General features: G+C 47.9%; 2 protein-coding genes across 7 annotated transcripts; one reads left to right on the top strand and one right to left on the bottom strand.

The window, feature by feature from the left end:
- The first annotated feature begins 1,172 nt into the window (after positions 1 to 1,172).
- Positions 1,173 to 14,309, top strand: rrbp1a (ribosome binding protein 1a). 6 transcript variants are annotated; one of them, XM_060073322.1, is made up of 27 exons: positions 1,173 to 1,316; positions 2,792 to 3,667; positions 4,328 to 4,471; positions 5,019 to 5,141; positions 5,338 to 5,490; positions 5,784 to 5,902; positions 6,219 to 6,372; positions 7,518 to 7,635; positions 8,175 to 8,359; positions 8,906 to 8,940; positions 9,028 to 9,100; positions 9,217 to 9,254; positions 9,362 to 9,443; positions 9,617 to 9,657; positions 9,768 to 9,849; positions 9,975 to 10,064; positions 10,169 to 10,270; positions 10,480 to 10,569; positions 10,667 to 10,759; positions 11,381 to 11,452; positions 11,552 to 11,632; positions 11,758 to 11,841; positions 12,158 to 12,229; positions 12,892 to 12,975; positions 13,112 to 13,210; positions 13,423 to 13,566; positions 13,828 to 14,309. In XM_060073322.1, exons 2-27 carry the CDS (start codon positions 2,810 to 2,812, stop codon positions 13,864 to 13,866), a joined length of 3,255 nt encoding a protein of 1,084 aa, XP_059929305.1. In that variant the 5' UTR covers positions 1,173 to 1,316; positions 2,792 to 2,809; the 3' UTR covers positions 13,867 to 14,309. The 6 variants fall into 6 exon arrangements, with proteins under 6 accessions (XP_059929305.1, XP_059929306.1, XP_059929304.1 ...); XM_060073323.1 differs by having other exon boundaries at positions 1,234 to 1,432; positions 2,792 to 3,659; positions 4,323 to 4,471; XM_060073321.1 differs by having other exon boundaries at positions 1,234 to 1,432; positions 2,792 to 3,659; positions 4,320 to 4,471.
- Positions 14,310 to 15,466: 1,157 nt separating this feature from the next.
- Positions 15,467 to 17,899, bottom strand: cfl1l (cofilin 1 (non-muscle), like). Its single transcript, XM_060072961.1, has 4 exons — positions 17,567 to 17,899; positions 16,526 to 16,815; positions 16,233 to 16,309; positions 15,467 to 16,043 (listed from the first exon to the last, which is right to left on the bottom strand). Exons 1-4 carry the CDS (start codon positions 17,567 to 17,569, stop codon positions 15,922 to 15,924), a joined length of 492 nt encoding a protein of 163 aa, XP_059928944.1. The 5' UTR covers positions 17,570 to 17,899; the 3' UTR covers positions 15,467 to 15,921.
- Positions 17,900 to 18,686: the final 787 nt, after the last annotated feature.

Below are 18,686 nucleotides of genomic sequence, written 5' to 3'. Positions count from 1 at the left end.
ATTAACTGCACACCACAAGGTGGCGCTGCAACGTCTAACACAAGTACAGCGCAATTTATTTGTTCTGTACATCGTGTGACATCATGTATGTTTATGCTTCAGTCCGACAAATGTTAGATCAATTTGTGAAGTTTCCAGGAATGAGACAATCTGGTTTACTACACTGTAGGCTTGGAGGAAATACCAAAAGGCTCTTGGGAATCCACCACCACATTGAATCCAACATATTCATACTACATTAGCAGCCCTCAGGAACAAATCCTAAAAAAAGTGTCTGCATTGAATTAAAAGGTCAAACTATAGAACGTATTTAACCACAAACTGCTTGTATCAGCTATCTGGGAACATGGAAGGATGTGTCGTAGTCGGTGGAAAGTCTACAGAGATACGCATGCAAAGGTTACCAGTACACGTTTAAGGGGTTTGTCAATATTGACCTCTCCTGTGTACTGTCACATTGACCTTCCCTGATGCTAAACCAACGAGAGTGCGCCACATCACACATGCCACCACGTAGGGCTACACTACATATGTTGGCTTCTTTAATTGAGCTATAAGGGAAACTATACGGCTGTATTTCATATTATATTTTTGTTTTTATTTCTTACCATTCCAAACCACAGGTTTGGGTTTAATTAGTTGTTTCTTTCTTGAAACATGAGAGCAATTCTATTGTTTTCAGGGTTTCCTTCTATAAAAAAAATCCTATGATTCAAAGTATTTTCCATATGCAAGTAGCTAATTTTAGGGTTCTTGGAAGTGTAATGAACCAGTTCACATATGATTGAGGGGCGTCAGTAGATTCCTGATGCACCATTGGTTAGAAAATATGAATACAAATTTAAATGTATTTCGATTGTGAATTATTTTTTGGATTAAGATGCATAAAGAAGGTTTAATAGCAACATGTATGCCTATACTGAGGAGGTTCACAATTAAGAAGGCACACACTTTAATTATGTTTGCGGTGACGAAGCCTTCTGCTACCAGCCTTATCTTTTAGCTGCAGGAGATTTGACACTTTTATTGGGCTAAGGTGTGACTCTGTTTGATAACTTCAATGCATGACCTCTTTCCCCATGTATCCTCCTATACCAGCTACAACTCGCTCATTTTCAGATTGAGTTCGACCGGCGTTAGGACTACATCTCCCAGCAGCCCCGGTTAGTGACGGCGATCCTGCCAGCCAATGGGAGGCTTTGTGGCATGACGGTAGCTATGTAGGGCACGGGGCCAACGCGTCTAGCCAGCTCAAAGTGCCACGACTTCACAGTGCACAGATTCCCAACTGGACTGAAGCAGAGCACAGGAAAAAGGCAAGTTAGCGAGATAAATAGTCAGCGAAACGCCACAACTGTAAAAGAAAAACCAGGACTTTTTGTCCCATTTTCATTCATTCCAAAGCTATACTCCCAGCTGCTTCCTCCGAGAGGTAAGTTTTGAAATTAGTTTTTTTTTTTAAAGTGTTAGCTAACAAAAAGCTAGCTTTCCAAGCCATCTCCTACTGATTCCCAAGATACTTATTGAAAGGCAAAAAAGTTAGTAATAGATGTATTTGAGATGCCACTGTTTGACAGTATAATGGGTTTAGCGAGGCGTTGTGCAGCCAGCATTGTGTCCTATTGTGAGCATGATGATGACGACCAAGTTCATTGATACAAGTTGCTGTTAGCCTCTGAGACTTGATGCTCAGATGCGGCTTGATAAGCATATCTATCTGCATGTCTTTAAGAACCACCTACCTGTCATTGGGTTGTCGCTTGTTTGTTTTACCTGCTCGATTGTATGCCATTGTGTTATAATTCAGTGTGTGGAGTGTGTCTTGCCAAATCAGAGAAGATGAGAGGGAGAAAAAATAGATTGTGGATGAATCTAATGAGCTTTAATTCATCGCTAAATCAACATGAACTTTGAAACAGAACATGATAACGAATGGGTTCCCTATGGATACATGGATTAACTTGTGCATGTACATATGAATGGGCAGACCTATATTGACCATTATGTAACAAACGTAGGCTCAGCCATTTTACACCCCCTGGAGGTCCAGACTTTTACTGAATCCACTCGGACTTTGTGGAAGAAAGTCTTGTTTAGTTTTTTTCAGTTGTAGGACTAATAACAGCTTATTCATTCCAAGCCTGTCAAACTTATGGTTCAGTGAAAAAGATTTCATAAAAATGTGTTCATCCAAAATACGATGGAGGTGTGTTAGAATAGTTGACTTGTATAGGAATACAACCTAAGTATCTTCAACATTAACTGGGATTATTATTTTTCACCTTTACATTGCTGAATAAAAAATGACAAACTGAAATGCTTTCTTTCATGTTGTAGTTTATTTGAATATGACAAGTCCCCTAAGACGAGGCTAATGTGTTCATGCGTGTAACCGAATGTCTCCTGTACCCAGAAAGTACAGAAGAAAAGAAAACATGACCCTTCAATGGTGGGAAGGATTTCTCTGTTCCCATACGTGTTCTTAACTCATGGTATAAGCTTAACAGCAGCCTCTTGAGGCTGGTAAGCTGAACTACTTGTCCCACAATCGTGCCAAACTTTTTTTTTTTCTTGTGTAATCATGCGCTCGTCGTTTTCATTGCTCACTGGGTTTCGTTTCAGCTCGGTAGGAGAATATATTTCCTTCCTGGAAGATCTTGAATTTACAGTAACTTACTTCCTTGAAACCTGTGTTCACGTTCTGTTGTCGATATTTCACGTTCTTTGACCATTAAGTTTAGGGTGTTGATACTTCATTTTCGTCATTTTGACAGTTGGTTTCTGTTGACAGGTTAATTACATTTGAATCATGGATATCTACGAACCGCAAACCCTGGGCATCCTTGTGTTTGGTGGATTCATGGTGATCTCGGCCATAGGCATAGTACTGGTCTCCACCTTCTCCATGAAGGAGACCTCCTATGAGGAGGCATTGGCCAAGCAGCGGAGTAAACAGGGCAAGATTCAGCCCTCTCGCAGCGACAAGAAGAAGAAGGACAAGGCCTCCGAGAAGAAAACCAAGACGAAGAAAAAGGACGAAAAACCCAACGGGAAGATCCCAGAGCCAGAGGAGGAAACGGAGGCCCCCGAGACCGACCCGATCCCAGAGACGGTCGCCGTCCCCGTTGTGGCTGCCGCTCCTGCCCCCGTACCGGAAGCCCCCGCCCAGGCCCCTGAAGAAGTCCAGCCCAAGGCCCCCGCCCCGGCCGAGCCCTTGCCTAAGGACAAGAAGAAGAAAAAGGGAGGCAAAGTGGAGCCCGTCCCCATCCAGGCGGCTGCTGCCCCCGAACCCGCCAAGCCCGCCCCCATCCAGGCCAAGTCTGCCCCGGCCCAGACCAAATCTGCTCCCCCGCAGGCCAAGTCCGCCCCAGCGGAGGCCAAATCTACTACTACCGCCGCCCCCGCCGCCGCCGCCGCAGCAAAGTCCACCTCCGCTCCGCCCAAGTCCGCCCCGGCCAAATCGTCCCCGGCTTCCGCTCCACCAAAGCCAGCGGCTGTCCCTAACAAGTCTGCCCCGACCCAATCCGCCAAGGCTGCCAAGGCCGCCCCCACCCTGGAGGCATCGACCAAGGCGGTCCCGGTGATGGCAGTGCCCCCTGTGGCCCCGGCCAAAGCCCAGGAGCCCAAGAAGAAGGCCCCCAAGAAGAAGCCTGAGCCTGGTAAGTCGGTGTGGCTCGTCGGGTATTAACTATGACCTCGTGGTTCCCAGATCGGAAGACGTCAGGTCTTTCGTGGGCGGGGGTCCCTACTGGTGGTAGCAGTGGCACTGATGCCTTGGGCAGCGGTGAGCTTTTAGCTGTGTATTCGTGGGAAATGGTGTCGCTGGGAGGAGGTAGGTGGGGAAACATCTGGCACTCCATGCTGGAGGGGAAGGGAGGGCTAGGGCTGGCCGGTCTAAACACACCACTGGCCTGTTGGGTGAGCTGACAAAGGCGCTCTCAATGCACCCCCCCCCCCTCCCTCCAACAATAGCCGGGCTTCTCTTCTGCTTGAGTAGGGCCGTCTGCGCCTGGTGCCACAGCTCCCCTCGACTGCGTTAACCAGAGATTCCTTCTCCACTCTCCCGGGAAAGGAGTCCAAGTGTCTCAAGTGTGTGGGAGGGGAGAATCAGGCTGTAAAAAAATAAACGTATACATTTGCATATTTTTATGGACACTGAAGGGAGATGGGTTGATAAGCGAGGGGCACGTCATGTAGCACAGGACCACTGGTGGGAATGTCGCATGTACAACGACACGGTTAGTGTGTTGGCGTGTTGTCTCCACCGCAGAATCCATTCCCAATGTCTGTCTCTCTCCCTGCGGGTGTTCCCCGCGTGGCAGCCGAGGACCTCGCCGACGCCCCGCTCTACCTGCCCTACAAGGCCCTGGTGTCCACGGTGCGCAGCATGGTGTTCAGCGAGGCCGAGGCCCATCGCCTCATCGAGATCCTGACTGAGAAGGCCGGCATCATCCAGGACGCTTGGCACACGGTATGCTGGTGGTGGTGGCGGGGGCGGGGGGGGGGGGGGGGAGGGAGGAGTTGTCAGGCCTTAAGCGGTGATACGAAACGAATCTCCGCGCAAGGGAAGGGAGACGGATGGGGAAGGACATGATATTGAAATAGTATTAAAAGAAATATGTACAAATCTGAATCCCAGCTTCCAAGTGGAAGCAAACGAGCTTATATCATACCAAATCACTGTACGAAGTGTGAACTAAAGAGGAATCTTTAAACGAGTTTGACTCTGTATACAATATCAATATCGACTGTTGGTAATGCAGGTCTGCATCACGGTAGATTAACGGCGGCAGCGGGTGACGTAACTCTCCTGCCTCCCGGTAGGACTCGGTACTGACCACACGAGAGGGGTCTGTTAGGAATGCAGGTCTCTGGTTGACTGGTGGCCAAATACTCAACTCTTTATTTTTGTGTCTTGTTCTCGACCCCTCTCTGGCCACTCCTCTCCATCCCTCCCCTCTCCCTCTCCCTCTCTCCCCTCTCCCCCTCTTTCCCCTCCCCGTCTCTCCTCTCCCCAGGCCTCCCAGAAGGGAGATCCAGTGGCCATGCTGAAGAAGCAGCTCGACGAGAAGGAGAAACAGCTGGCAGCCGAGCAAGACGACGCGGTCGCAGCCAAGAGCCGACTGAGAGAGATGACAAAGGTTGAACTTTGCTACAGCTATCTGGTTCAGCTCATGAAACGACACACTCTGGTGTCCTGTATCCCGTGTCAAAACGAACGGAAAAACCACGTTCGAACATTTTCGAACAGATACCGCCGTAGCCCGGGTCGGCCGTTATAAATCACGCAGAGTCCGCCATCAATTGAAACGGACTACGTCCTCTGTGGCCCCCCAGGAGCTGTCGACGGAGAAGTCCAAGGTGGCCAGTGTGGAGACCCGACTGAGCTCCCAGCTCAGCAAGCGGGAGCAGGAGATGATCGCCCTGCAGGCGCGCATGCAGGCCAGCTACCAGGACCACGTGGCGCAGACCCAGAAGCTCAACGCCAAGGTGCCCCTCATAGGCTCCATGAAGACCGCGCCGGGGTTGATAGAAGCCTGCATCATTGCCTGTATCGCATATTTCAGTGATCCCAACATATCCTTGCTATTTTTTTTCTTTAGTTTTGCGATGTAACCTAGATCTTTAGGCCCTTTTTTATCTGGGTGATGTTAACTCTAGTCTAGTTTTTGTCCCAGAATCAGAAGTCCAAAGTTAATTGTAATAATACGACTAATTGTTCAACGGCAATTGTAAAGGCGGCCAATGAAACGCCTCTCATCTATGTTTCGATGCTCCACCAGGTGGTAGCTCTTCAGGAGCAGCTGGACAAGGGCCCCAGTGCCCAGCTCACCCGCCTGCAGCAGGAGAACTCAATCCTCCGGGACGCCCTGAACCAGGCCACCAGCCAGGCCGAGAGCAAGTGAGTCTCACTCACTCACTCACTCACCATCGGATTGGCTGATCCCTGCATGGGGAGAAGGAGGCCACTGCCACACGGCTCCACTGACGATCTGAACCCTAAAATCCCTACTTTGTTTGACTTTCGTGTAGAGATACTTTCATTGGCAGCACGGATCGTAGTTCTCAAGTGTGTGTGTGTGTGTGTGTGTGTGTGTGTGTGTGTGTGTGTGTGTGTGTGTGTGTGTGTGTGTGTGTGTGTGTGTGTGTGTGTGTGTGTGTGTGTGTGTGTGTGTGTGTGTGTGTGTGTGTGTGTGTGTGTGTGTGTGTGTCTTCAGGCAGAACGCCGAGTTGGCCAAGCTGCGTCAGGACTGTATGAAGCTGACCAAGGAGCTGGGGGAGAAGGCGGAGCTGCTGCAGGCCGACCAGCAGGCCAAGAGGGGCCTCGAGGGCAAGGTGTCCGCCACCGAGAACCAGCTGGCGGCGCTGCAGGTTAGCCCGGGCCTCATCTGCGCTCTCCTCGCCTCCCTCCTTCAGTCACGCAATCATTCGGCCCGATCCCCACGTCAACGCGCTACATCCAGCTCCACGCTGGGCTTTTTTTATTGACTACTTCAGCTTGCAGAAAGCCTTATTCCTGCCTTCAAGGTTACTATTCCTGCCAGACGCCCAGCGGGTAGACCTAAAAGAAGACTGGTAGTTAGTCTGGGTAGCGGTCAGAGTCGTATTATCCAGCGGGGGGTCCACCTCGGCCCCGGGGCCCTTATTGGCGGAGTTGTGAGAGCTTGGATTGCCTCTTAATGACAGGGCCCTGGCGGTGCTGGAATGCACCCACTGGGGCTGCCGGGAGGGTGCCTATAAGCGGGGAGCAGCTGGAATGCGTTCGTGCCCCTGCAGCCCAGTGAACCCCCCCCCTATGTTTGCGGTATCCCTTTTATAACATTATTCATTCAGTGCGGGCTGTGAACCGCCCGTTGCCCACAACACCTTCCACCTTCCTCCTCCTTGCGGAGACGGTGAAACACGAGAGGAATGTTGCTTTGTGCCCAACCTGTTTTTCTCTCTCCCCCCCCCCCTGTGCACGACAGCGTGTCGACGAGATCTCAAGTGTGCACGTCTCACTGTTTGCTCAGCTTCTTCTCCCCCCGGGCGTTACCCTGCCGTGAGGCAATCGTTGACTGGGTCCCCGGGCATGGCATCTGAGTAATCGCTAGTGTACCAGGGCTTTTCAGTCTAGGGGGTAAAAGCTAACTTCGTCTGGCTGGCCCTCTGCGGTGATCGCCGTCCCCACAGCCTGAGCCGAGGAAAGATTGGTGGCATTTTCTTGAGTCAACGTCTTCCACGTCTTCAAATAGCCGTGTACGGTTGGCGTTGTTAACCACACCTGCGTCACCCTAGGGAGCGGGGCATGAAACAATGCACGCACGTCACAATCGAAACTTGAACCGGATCCAAGGGCAACTTTATTATCGACGTGGTGTCATAATTGTTACGCCTGTCAAGGGAGGGGAAGAAACAAAAAAAGTGATTAGACCAATAAATATGTGACACTGGTACTGCTGCCCCATGCTGTGCGGTTGTGGCGACTGCGTCCCACACAGCTGACCTGCTGCTGCGTGCTAATCGTCTCCCACCAGGTCAGCCATGCCGAGCATGAGCAGGCCCTGCAGAGGAAGCTGGAGGAGGTGTGTGAGGAGCTGAGGGCCACGCAGGGCAGCATGCAGAAGGCCACTCAGGAGAGCAGCGGCCAATCAGGTAAGAGGCCCGGGAGATGCACTTTTGTCTGTTTCTCTATTTTTGCCGGATCGGTTTTGTCGAACCTGCATCGTGTGACTTTACTACTGCAGCTTGTTTGTGTATTTATTTTATTCATTTATTTATTTAAAGGGGACAGTGTACATTAAGTGACATGTCCATTGCATAGGACATGTAAATGTACCAGATTTAGTTACACAAACTATTCTTCATCTGTAGTCCCTGGCTCTGTGTTCCGTTAAGAAATCTCAGAACTAGAGCGTTTCTCGATATGGAACGGGCCCATCCATGGGTCAATCCATCCTGGCAGCTCAAACGACGTGCCTTTTTGAAAATGATGTTGCTAGAACTGTCGCTACAACACAAGCCACTAGAGATCGCTAATGGGAAAACGTAGAAAGGGAAGGTTTACTTCGCAAAAGAAAAATGCAATTCATTATAAATTGAAATTCAAAGGCATAAAATGTGGCTCAACTGAAGACCGCAGATACATGCCTGTGCCACAGTGACCCAACCGACCTCATGTCCTGTGGCCACAGAGCTCCAGGAGCGCCTGGCCGGCCTGGAGGCGGAGCTGGAGCAGCGGTCCGGTCACGTGAGCGGCCTGACCGCCCAGCTGGAGCAGACGGCGGCGGAGAAGAGCCAGCTGGAGCAGCGGGTGGCCTCCATCACGGCCCTCCTGGAGGCCAGCGAGGGGAAGGGGGCAGAGGGAGCCGCACCACAGGTATGCTAGAGGGATTTATTTATTTTTATTTTATTTATTTTAAATGACACGGCACTCTGTGTCACACATAAATAGTTAAGGATGACACAATAAAGCCCAAAGGCTTGTTTCCATTGTGGTGTCCCCGTGGGGCAGGAGAAGAGGGCATGTAGCAGCAAATTAAACATCAATAATTCCAATAATTTCCACAATTATGTAAAAGTCAGACACATAACAATGATCATAATTAAGACATGCCTAGGATTGGCGTCCAAGCCATTGTTTCAAAGCCAGGAACCAGGGGGCTTGGGTAACAAGGCCGGCTCAACTGGCCACAACTTGTGCTTTGTGTTTCTCATTAATATAATGTGGGGCGTGAGGGAGAATGAGTCCGTTCAGTGCAAAAGGGGTTGAGCGCTGGCTTGCTCAGAGGCATAGAGTCCACATTCGCTGCTTCTGATTTACCCAACCAGCTGAAAGAAGGGAGTCCACGTGTTTTATACAAGAAGAATAGTCATCTGTGTGAGCACTTGAGAAGACTTTGATTGTATTTCTACTTTTTTTCAGGTGGAGGCCGCAGAGGTAGAACAGCTGAAGCTCAGGTGAGTGTCTGGAAGTCCTCCTCCTACTCTTGAAGATCGGTGAAGAATGGTCCCCTTGTGCTGACGTTGTATTCCTTTGGTTCCCAGTCTGCAGGAGCGTGACGGCGAGCTGGGCTCTCTCCACGAGGAACTGAAGCAGCTTAAAATGAAGGAGGCTGCTGTACGTGTTTTATTGTGTACTTTAAACGATTTTTTTGTTTCTTACGCAACGTAAATAGTTGAGGTGTTTTGGCAGATGCGCCGTATAATGACAACATCCTGTTTTGATTCTCTCAGCAGGAGGAGTCGTGTGCAGAGGCAGAGCAGCAGAAGAGGTACGGGCTCTCCAAAGAACCACAGGCTGAGTCCAGACCAATCGGCTTAGTTTGTTCTCGATTTTTTTTTATTGACTGTCATTCAAATTCTGTCTTGTCTCTTTTAGCGAAGACAGCAGCCGTGTAGCAACACTCGAAGGTGAACTTAAAGCCCTCAATGAAGAACGGGAGCAGTTGAAGAACACACCTGTAAGATTTTAATTTTTGTTTGCATTTGTTTTTGCTGTAATCTGTAAAATATGACTCCCATCTGACCACTATACAGTTTTTAATATCACATTTGTTCTATTCCCCCTAAATGTTGAGCCTGTTTCATGAAGTACTTAGTTTGAAGTAACAAGTGCTTTGTTGTTCCTTGCTAGCGACCTGATAATTCAGCAGAGCTGACACAACTACAGTCGAGGTAAGGGGATACGGCTCGCACACAATCCCAACCGTCCACTCCCATTATCGCCGCCTTCATTGTCTTTTGTTTGGTCTAACACTGCTTGTTTTGGTGCTTTCTCTGCCCAGTCTCGGTGAGAGAGATGTCCAGCTTGCATCACTACAAGGAGAGCTGCAGCACGAGAAGGACAAATCTACGGCCGCCAACAATGTATGAGTCAATTTAAATCGCGTCGCTTCAAGTTTGTTGTTTGTTGTCGTTTTTTTGTCCCGCTATAACAATGTGCCTCTCGGTTGTACCTTTTTAAGATTTCTTTGTGTTTTTGTCTTTCACAGGATTTGGCCGCACAGCTGAACTCGCTTCAAGCTGAAACCAAAGCCACCCTCCAGACCATCTTCCCACAGATTGCGTTGGAGACAGAGGAGGTGGGGGGCTCCACTCGTGACAACCGCTGGCCTCCTGAGGACATCTCTAGATGAACTCTTCTTTAATAACATGGGTTGTCTTGCCCCCCCCCCCCCCTCTCTAGGATAACTGGTCCCAGGTTTACATACAGAAGGCCCAGGAGGCGCTCGCTCACGTTGAACAGAGCCAGGAGACCCAGGAGACTCAGTCGAGTACAGAGCTGCCAGTAAGCCACCTCACCATTGTGTTGTTCTTCTCTGTGGCGCCTGCAGTGACCCCTGGTGGTCAAATGTGGAATAGAAAAAAGAAAATACTTTTTTCATCAGGCTACAGTGTAATGCGAGAGCAGCCCATAACGAAAGTCACGTTATGTTTTTAGGTTTGTTGGATTTAATTGTGTTATTTATGTCTTTATCTCTTTGTTTTTTTTTACAGCATTTGCTGGAGAAGCTGAAGGAGGCAGAGGAAAGCCAGAGCTCACTGCAGGCCGAGTGCGAGCAGTACCGTACCGTCCTGGCGGAGACGGTGAGGCCTCGACCCCCGGGAGCGCGCCCGCCGAGCCCAGCAGGATGACCGCCGCAGGGCTGACTTCCTGCCCTTTTTTTTTCAAATGTCTTTCCAGGAAGGAATGCTGAAAGACCTGCAGAACAGCGTGGAGGAGGAGGAGCTGGTGTGGAAGGCCAAGATGGCGGAGTCGGACGAGCAGTTCAGGATAGTACGTTCATGGTCGTCGCCTTTGGGCGTTTCTTTTGGGGGTCCTTGTTACTCTTGGTATTCTTAGTTTTTTTTTATTATTATTATTGTATATATTCTTTTTATTAAATTAAATTTTTTCAATCCATCCCTTTATGCTTATCTTAGATAAGAAAAATGTTAGCCTTGTAGGAAATCAATGTTCTAGTGAGTTAACACTTTCTCTCTTCAGATCAGTCTGGCTTCGAGCCTGTTGAAAGCCTCTCCCAAAAATAGTTAATAATTAATAGTTAAAACAATAATAAAATCAATCAGCGTTATGGCTTGGGGAGTTCATGACGAACAAAGAGTTCCGCAGTCTGCAGAATTCCCTAAAAATTGCGACTACCAAAGCAGTAACAATATATTGCCTCGACCGAATTTCGACAAGGGCAAAGAGAGCAAGAGTTACGTTTACTTATTCAATCAGAATCATCTGCGTACATTTTTTTTTAACAACCTAAAGCTAAGTACAGGTGGAATCGATGGCTGCAGAGCAAGGCCAGACTGATATTCAGTGTGAAACCCAAACTCTAATATCTGGATGGTGTCTCAGGGCTAGCATTGCCAAGCTCTTACTATAGCCACCCTTTTGTTTTATTAGGCTCAGGAGAAGACACAAAGTCTGGAGGCTGCCGTTGAAAGCTCAAAGGCAGAGACCGAATCAGTAGAGAAGGTGGGTGAATGAATGTTTGATAAGATAACGACACATAAAATAATAAATAAATAATAATAATCTGCTAATATTTAAGATATTTCCATCCATGACTTGCAGCTAAAAGGGCAAATGATGCTCCTGGAAGCCCAGCTGGAGAAGCAGGCAGAGTCTACCCTGTACGCCCAAGAGATCACAGAGGTAAGCTTCACACCGTCTCGATCAAGGAGAAGGCATACTCTTCTTGTTTATCGATTGATGTTTACACGTTATCGCATTGCCATTCGTTCTAAAATGATGTTTGTGTGTGTGTGTGTGTGTGTCAGCTGAGACTACAGCTGACAGCCAGTCAGAGCCAGCTGGACTCCGCCCAGAAGGAAGCCCATGCACACCGGGAGGAACTCGCACAGGTAGACACATGACCCCCGCCCTGTTAGACCCCGCCCCCTCTGCCTACAGAAGGTGCAGTGCCGCTCACGCACACTGGGCCGCACTGAACACACGGCCATTCAAAGTGGAACGGAAAGAAAACACAAAGAGCCGAGACCTCAAAATCGGCGTGGCCTGTGGAACTCTGCTAAATGTCATCCAAGCCTCAGGGGGGGGGGGGGGAACCGTCTGACACGTTGGGCTGGATGTGTGGAGGAGTCTTTGAATTCGTCAAAGAGAGAAAGGGAGGGGGGATTAGCAGTGACGAGCTCTGGCCTTCCCCCCCCCCCCTTTCAGGTCAGAGAGCAGCTGAGCAACTCCGCCACGCAACCCGAACACAACGGGCCTTCTGAGGCCGCGCCCAGTCAGGTCAGGGTGCCCGGCTCGGGAGGGCGCCTGCTACCTGCTGTGGGGGGGTACGGGGGGGGTGGGGGGGGTACTGGACAGCGGGGTTGTCAGTCGGGCCTAGTCGGGGAAACACGGATCCGTAGATCGGCAGCGCTCGGCTGCTGGATCTGGGTCTCGTGTGTCTTCGGGCCTACGTGGCGAACGTTAGACTGGTTGTGGATTTGTTGGAGATGACGGGATGGGTGTACGTCCCACGAATATTGGGTTCGCAGCACCCTCGTCGCTTTAGCAAATGCAGCCTTTCCAGTTTGTCCAGTGCTACCCGGACCACGCCGCTGTCTGTTTGTTCTAACCGTATGCGTGCCATGCTTTACAAATCCCACCTAACCACGGGCTTCCTTCCCTTCATGCTTATCTTTAGCATGCTAACCTTCTCCTCATTGTTATTTTGCAGGAGTAGGTGTTTTATTTTTAACTATTTATCAATCTCTATAAAAAAAATATTCATTTTGTCTTTTTGCTGCCTGCAATGAACATCCACTAGACACAGGTTATGCAGCTTTTTGTGTGTCTGGGAAGGGCTGAAGCTTTGCTCTTTGTTTACATACACACACTCATTCTGTGACGCTGCATATGTTTATATTATTGTGTGTGTGTGTGTGTGTGTGTGTGTCGGTAAACAGGTCCAGAGCGAGTTGAGTGTGAAAACCGAGAAGCTCCACGGGGAGGAGAGCTCGCATCACCAGCTTTCGGAGGACTTCGAGCAGGTAAACCGGGCGGTCGAACTGCGAACGGCACCGCCGCAATAAATCGCATTCCAGTTTGGTGCGCCGCCGTCCCAATGCGCTCGGCCTGACGGACCGCTTGCCGCCCTGACGTCTCTGTGCCGCTGTCGTGTTTCAGGCTCAGGTGACCGTGGCCGAGCTCCAGGCGCAGCTGGACCTCCTGAAAGCCGACGCAGACCAACAGCAGACAGAGACTGAGGACGTGGCTCAGCTCAAGGTGCGCTCACGAACCCCCCCCACGTCCACCCCACCCACGTCCACCCCACCCCCATTTTTTCAGAGCTATAAACGGGCTCACGAGCTAATGACAAGTTTGGAAACCGCTGCACTAGACTCTGCCGTTGGTTGTCTTGACCCCTGTGGATAGTCTTGTCTTGGTTGAGTTTCCTCCCTTTTCAAACCAAACGAATTGATGCGTGTGGGGTGCAGGAGCGCCTGGAGAAGGAGAAGAAGCTGTCCAAGGACCTGGGCCAGGCGGCCACCAAGCTCCAGTCCCTCCTCAAGGTGACCCAGGAGCAGCTGACCAAAGAGCAGGACGCCGTGAGGACTCTGCAGGAGCACCTGGACGGCAAGGTGAGACTGGGGGGGGGGGGGGGGGGGGGCCACGCCCACTGGGCACCTGCGGGGTTGGTGGGGTCTGCCTCTTGAGTATGGGGTCATGTTGTTCCGTTTTGTCCCATCGGGGGGCCACGCCCACCGTGGACTGGTGGGTGGGGTCTGCCTCTTGAGCATGGGATCACGTTGTTCTGTTTTAGCCCACTAGGGGGCCACGACCGGTTCTGACCCGACACCTTTTTGTAATTGTGTATTCAATTATTTTTTTATTTTTTTAAGGGCCAATATGGGGAACTGAAGGAAGGGACATCCGTCTGAGCTCCCAGACCCCGACCAGAAGACACTACACAAAAAATGCCAAAAAATGCCTTATGATTACCATAGTCGTGCATTCCAAATATAGAAATATATATTTTTGCTTTTCTTGTACTGTAGTTCATCACAATTTTTTAAGATTCCAGTGGTGGATATCCAGAACATTTCAGTGTAGGATCATGCTAGGAATGCTGCGGAAGTCCATCGTAACCCCCGTTCCAAACGAGACTCTGGCTGTGTCAGAAGTTATTATTCACCCTACCTTATAATATTGCCCCATAGCTCAGTGTTAAAAGGGAAATGGATTGTATGTCAACTTGTACGTCCATCTGTGCAATTTCTTTGTCTGTCTTTTTGTATGTGATTAAACTGGGAACATTTCATGGTACAGCTGCCAATAAATTGTATGAATTTGTATAACTGAATAAAGCTGAACAAGATAACAAGTTGGTGGTCTCTCCGTATGCATAGTGAAGTTGCCAAATAACGACCAGCTGGATACACTTGATCACAAATAATACCAGTAGCTTACTACGATGATCTGTTTGGTTACACTGAAGCCTGATGAATAATACGTTTGTCAGACAACACCAGTCCATAACACTTTGCATCTGCTGTTGAACCGTGTTGCCTCATCCGCTCACTTCCTAGTAAAACACGTTGGCAAATCGAATGCCACTGCTATTTTGGCCTTTTTACGTCTACCAAATCGCAATGTTGGATATATTTAAGAGACCGGCTACGCCTGGTCAACGCATCATGCGTAGACGTGCCCACCAAACGCACTGGTCTCCTTTGACAACACCAGACTTCGCCCCAGAGCTTCTAGTTGACACAATGTAAATTTAATGACGTGACTAGCCTAATCCAGGTCAAACATGCTCATCTTTCTCAATGTTCAAACTCATAACGCCCACCTCATGAAGTCGCAACATGAAACATTTAAACTAGTAGCTTAAAGGCACCCAGTGCAACTTTATGTAAACATTCAATGAAAAATAAACATTCAATTTCTAGTCTTTTTTACACGTAAGTTTCAATAACTCCATACCATTACATATCGACATTCAAGGAGCAAAGATGAGACGTCGTTGTGTGGTGAGAACTGATAGAAAATCGTAAACAACAATCGCCGGTGGGGAGAAGCCATTTTTCCATTGACTGGAAGCCTGCTTTATTTATTGTAGGTTACAAAAAATAAAGAAAATGGCGGCATTGTTGTTATCGATTTTGTATCAGTTCTCACCACACAACGACGTCTCATCTTTGCTCCTTGAATGTCGATATGTAATGGTATGGAGTTATTGAAACTGTGCTGAATCTGTGCTGGATAGATGAGCAACGTTTATTTCCGTCCACTATAGGCTGTTCTATCCAGCACAGATCTAGGTGGACACGCCCACTAGTGATGTCATATTGGGGCAGATTTTCAAAACTGCTTGTAAGGCTAATCACACACCTGGTGGTACGTCTCAAGCCCGGATCCATCTACAAGTTAGTTCAACCATTACGATGCACCAATAAGCATTTAATCGTATTCTATGAGCGCAGGAGTTCCTGAAATCAATACTCCCGCCATCCTTAATATAACAAATGGACAATATGAAATTCTTAAAAACTTTATTCCCCACCTAAGTGTGAGCTTCCAACATCACAACAGCTGGCATTGAGAGAAAGGTGCTTCATTTTTAATTAGGGCACCTTCCCTTTTGGAAAGAGCTTGGTGTGCATTTGAAACTAGAGGCATGTTCATCCTTGAGCATGAAATGAAAATTAACAAACCGGTCAACAAGGATACTGCATCACTATAGCTCGAACTGAGGTCTACATTTGAAGAATGAACATTTTTAACCAAGAACATTATTCATGGCACCTTTACTAAGCGGTAAAGAATACAGAATTGCAGATTGAGTAATCGATGGACCCACTCCCGGCAATTCATTTAATTCTGTCTGTTTTTTTAACACTTGTGTTTAATCTCAATTGTCATGTCAAACACATTTTTTATTTGATCTACATCAAAACAGCAAACATGGATAGCTCTGGCCAATGGTGCTACTAGTCTTTTACATCCTTCCCCTCCAGCTTGATAATTCCCTTTCCAATCTTGCTCAGAAATGCAGACTGGTCTAAGAGGTCTGAGGTGTCGTTTATCTGCCAGTCGTGTTTGATCCCGCAAGCTGTGGTCAAACAAATGCAAAAGTTAATTTATAGCCACATGTACAAATTAGGTGTATATATAACAATGAAAGAAAACAGAATAAATCGCTGGCGTCATTACTTGCACCACGATTCTGTAGCAAAACTGAAGCCCCACAAGTATGGGAAATGTTTTACTAACATCTGAGAGATGCAAAATACAAAATTACCTGCGAGTGCCTGTTTGATGGAGTCTTTAGAACTGGCATACAACATCTTAATTTTAATCTTGGAATGATCAGGGATCCTGGGACAAGGGGAAAACAGTGATTGAATGATTTTGCAAACAAAAAAAAAAAAAATGTGGTAGCATCGAGAACTCAATGAATGAAAATGGTTTAGGCAAACAGCTGGCCAGTGTAAAAGCAATCAATTACCTGATCATAGTATATACGTGGAATCACTGTAAACGTTCTTGAAACTTACATATAGCTATGCCTTAGAAAAGTCAACAATAGCTTACCACATGATGAAAATCAATTCGTTTTTCTCAGTTTCTTTGGTTTCATAGCAGCAGTCGTAGACAACATAGCAAGCCGGGTACTCCTGCAGCTTCACTTTCAGCACCTTGTAGGCGTCTTGGTCCTCGCCATCGACGTCTTTTATCTGGAGTGTGGAGTCCACACCGATCTCACCTTCGTTGATCGTGAAAAACAAGGCCTTGAACCGGTCCCTGGGATCCTCCTTGGTGAGGCGGATTTTGATGCTTTCGATGCAATTCTTTGCCTCATCACTGACCCGGACTCCTGATGTCTGTGAGAAAGACCATGCAAAACATTTGACTTGGCACCTCACATCTTCATGTCAAACATGGATTGAACTACCAGTCATGTGGATATTCCTTTGAACGATTAGCTTTTCATTACCAACGTATCCTTCAAAAGTTAAAAACGATTAGTGCTTGGTCAACGTAGGGAAATATTTAATCAATCAGTTTGCAGAAAGAAACTGAAATCAGTGTTATTATAAAGAGTAGGAAATATATAAATACGTATCAGTATTATAAAAAAATAAATAAAGCGATGCATTAGGCCCATTAAGCGAGACGTAAAACTAAATCCACATAATAGGGCTTGGCAGCAGCATTCCAGCTCAACGATGTTCAGGCCTGACTGCTGCATTCCTCCAAACGGGAAACAAGTTCCCACAGGCAGCTGGAGCGCCTGCAGGCGAACTGCTGAAACCAGTTAGGAGTACAGCAGAGCCATACACCAACAGAGAAACCAGTCGACCCGACACCAATCGCACACCAACTCCCCTCTTGGTAAAAAAACAAAACATCTTTATGGAAGCTAGCGTCTCCAACGCTGAAGCGTACAAAGAACGATACAAAATTAAAAACATCTTAATTTACAAGTGTGTGGGAGAGTAATATAAGAGGTAAACGGCTCTGCAATTAACTTAACAATCAGCAATTAACCCCACAGTTTAAAAGACGCAAGTGGTAGCCTACTAGCCAACAAAACCGTACATATTTAACACTAACTTGGGGAAAGCTACTTACCATTTCAACGTGTGTGTGAGTAGGGCAAAGACAAGAGATGTAGTCCGCAGCGACAGAGGTCTGGTAGAAGAAGAGGCGCAGATCCGAATGGGTGGAGGCAAGCAAACTGCGCACACCTTAACCTCCCGCCCTCAGGTGAGCTCCGACCGGCTGACTTAGGCTACGTGTAGACAATGATCCTATCGAACAATGACTCTGGAGGGGGTCATGGTTTGGCACTTTTGTGTCACGGTGCGTATTTATTAGCGTTTCCAGCCCGCAACTGTTTAAATCTTAGAATTAATTAAGTAGGAGCTTCCGGTTCAGCAACTCAGCAGGTGTGTAGGAACCAGGAAGAGGCGGTAAGCTGCGAGGAACTCCCTTATATGGGCAACACTGCTCTTCACGTATTTCAACCTTTTGCAACGTGGTGCGTTTTTACAGCCTAATATGGTAAAGGGAGACATGTCTGAGAAGGCCTTTTCGCCGTGAGGCGAACTGTCTCTGGTCCCAAACACAACTTGAAGCTGTCGTAATTAAACAGCGTGCCTTATCTCTGGTGCAGGCATATTGTGTGTTTAGATGAGACAAGTATAGGGGAACGCCCTCAATGTTTTTCACGCTATAAAATTACATGATGTTGAGCTTATGGATGCTACTGATGAAGAAGGGCAATTACATGTCAAATATGACATGTTTTGATGAGGATTTGGAGACTCATTTGAAGGCGACACCAGGAACTTTGCCAATAGATATGAATAGGAAATGGAAAAGGGTAATTAGTGAAGTGTCAAAGCCTAATAAGCCGTCTTGACTCCCAAACCAGTTATAGGGTGCTGCATATGGACAGTTACACCAGCAGATGGGATTGTATGTTGAGTAGGAACCAAGGATAATTCCTCAGCATTGCTACTAGGCCTCAACCACTTAAATCATGCTAAGCGGAGTGGAAAACGCCTTCATAAATCAGATTCATGAAGAGGCATTTCTTCACCCTCCGAGGCAGTTGAGTTCATTGTTAAGGACTTTCCTGCTGCGTGGTATCTATCAAGTCGTATTTATGAAAGTATTCAAGGTCTGTGTTGGGAGAACACAGGCCTATGTTGGCTTTCCCCACCTCAAGACTAGAAGCTATTCAAGT

The sequence above is a fragment of the Gadus macrocephalus genome, chromosome 15, assembly GCF_031168955.1.
Source record: "Gadus macrocephalus chromosome 15, ASM3116895v1".
Classification (NCBI taxonomy): domain Eukaryota; kingdom Metazoa; phylum Chordata; class Actinopteri; order Gadiformes; family Gadidae; genus Gadus; species Gadus macrocephalus.
The sequence above is the reverse complement of the archived record's forward strand: the minus strand, read 5'-3'. Positions and strand labels throughout refer to the sequence as shown.

What these genes read in the sequence shown, in the direction of transcription:
- rrbp1a (XM_060073322.1), top strand. Translation starts at nt 2,810, where the DNA reads ATGGATATCTACGAACCGCAAACCCTGGGCATCCTTGTGTTTGGTGGA. An exon ending in GGAGAGCAGCGGCCAATCAG is followed by an intron (nt 7,636 to 8,174) that starts GTAAGAGGCCCG and finishes CTGTGGCCACAG; the next exon opens with AGCTCCAGGAGCGCCTGGCC. An exon ending in GTAGAACAGCTGAAGCTCAG is followed by an intron (nt 8,941 to 9,027) that starts GTGAGTGTCTGG and finishes TTTGGTTCCCAG; the next exon opens with TCTGCAGGAGCGTGACGGCG.
- cfl1l (XM_060072961.1), bottom strand. An exon ending in GAATTGATTTTCATCATGTG is followed by an intron (nt 16,310 to 16,525) that starts GTAAGCTATTGT and finishes CCCTTGTCCCAG; the next exon opens with GATCCCTGATCATTCCAAGA. An exon ending in CATCAAACAGGCACTCGCAG is followed by an intron (nt 16,044 to 16,232) that starts GTAATTTTGTAT and finishes GTTTGACCACAG; the next exon opens with CTTGCGGGATCAAACACGAC.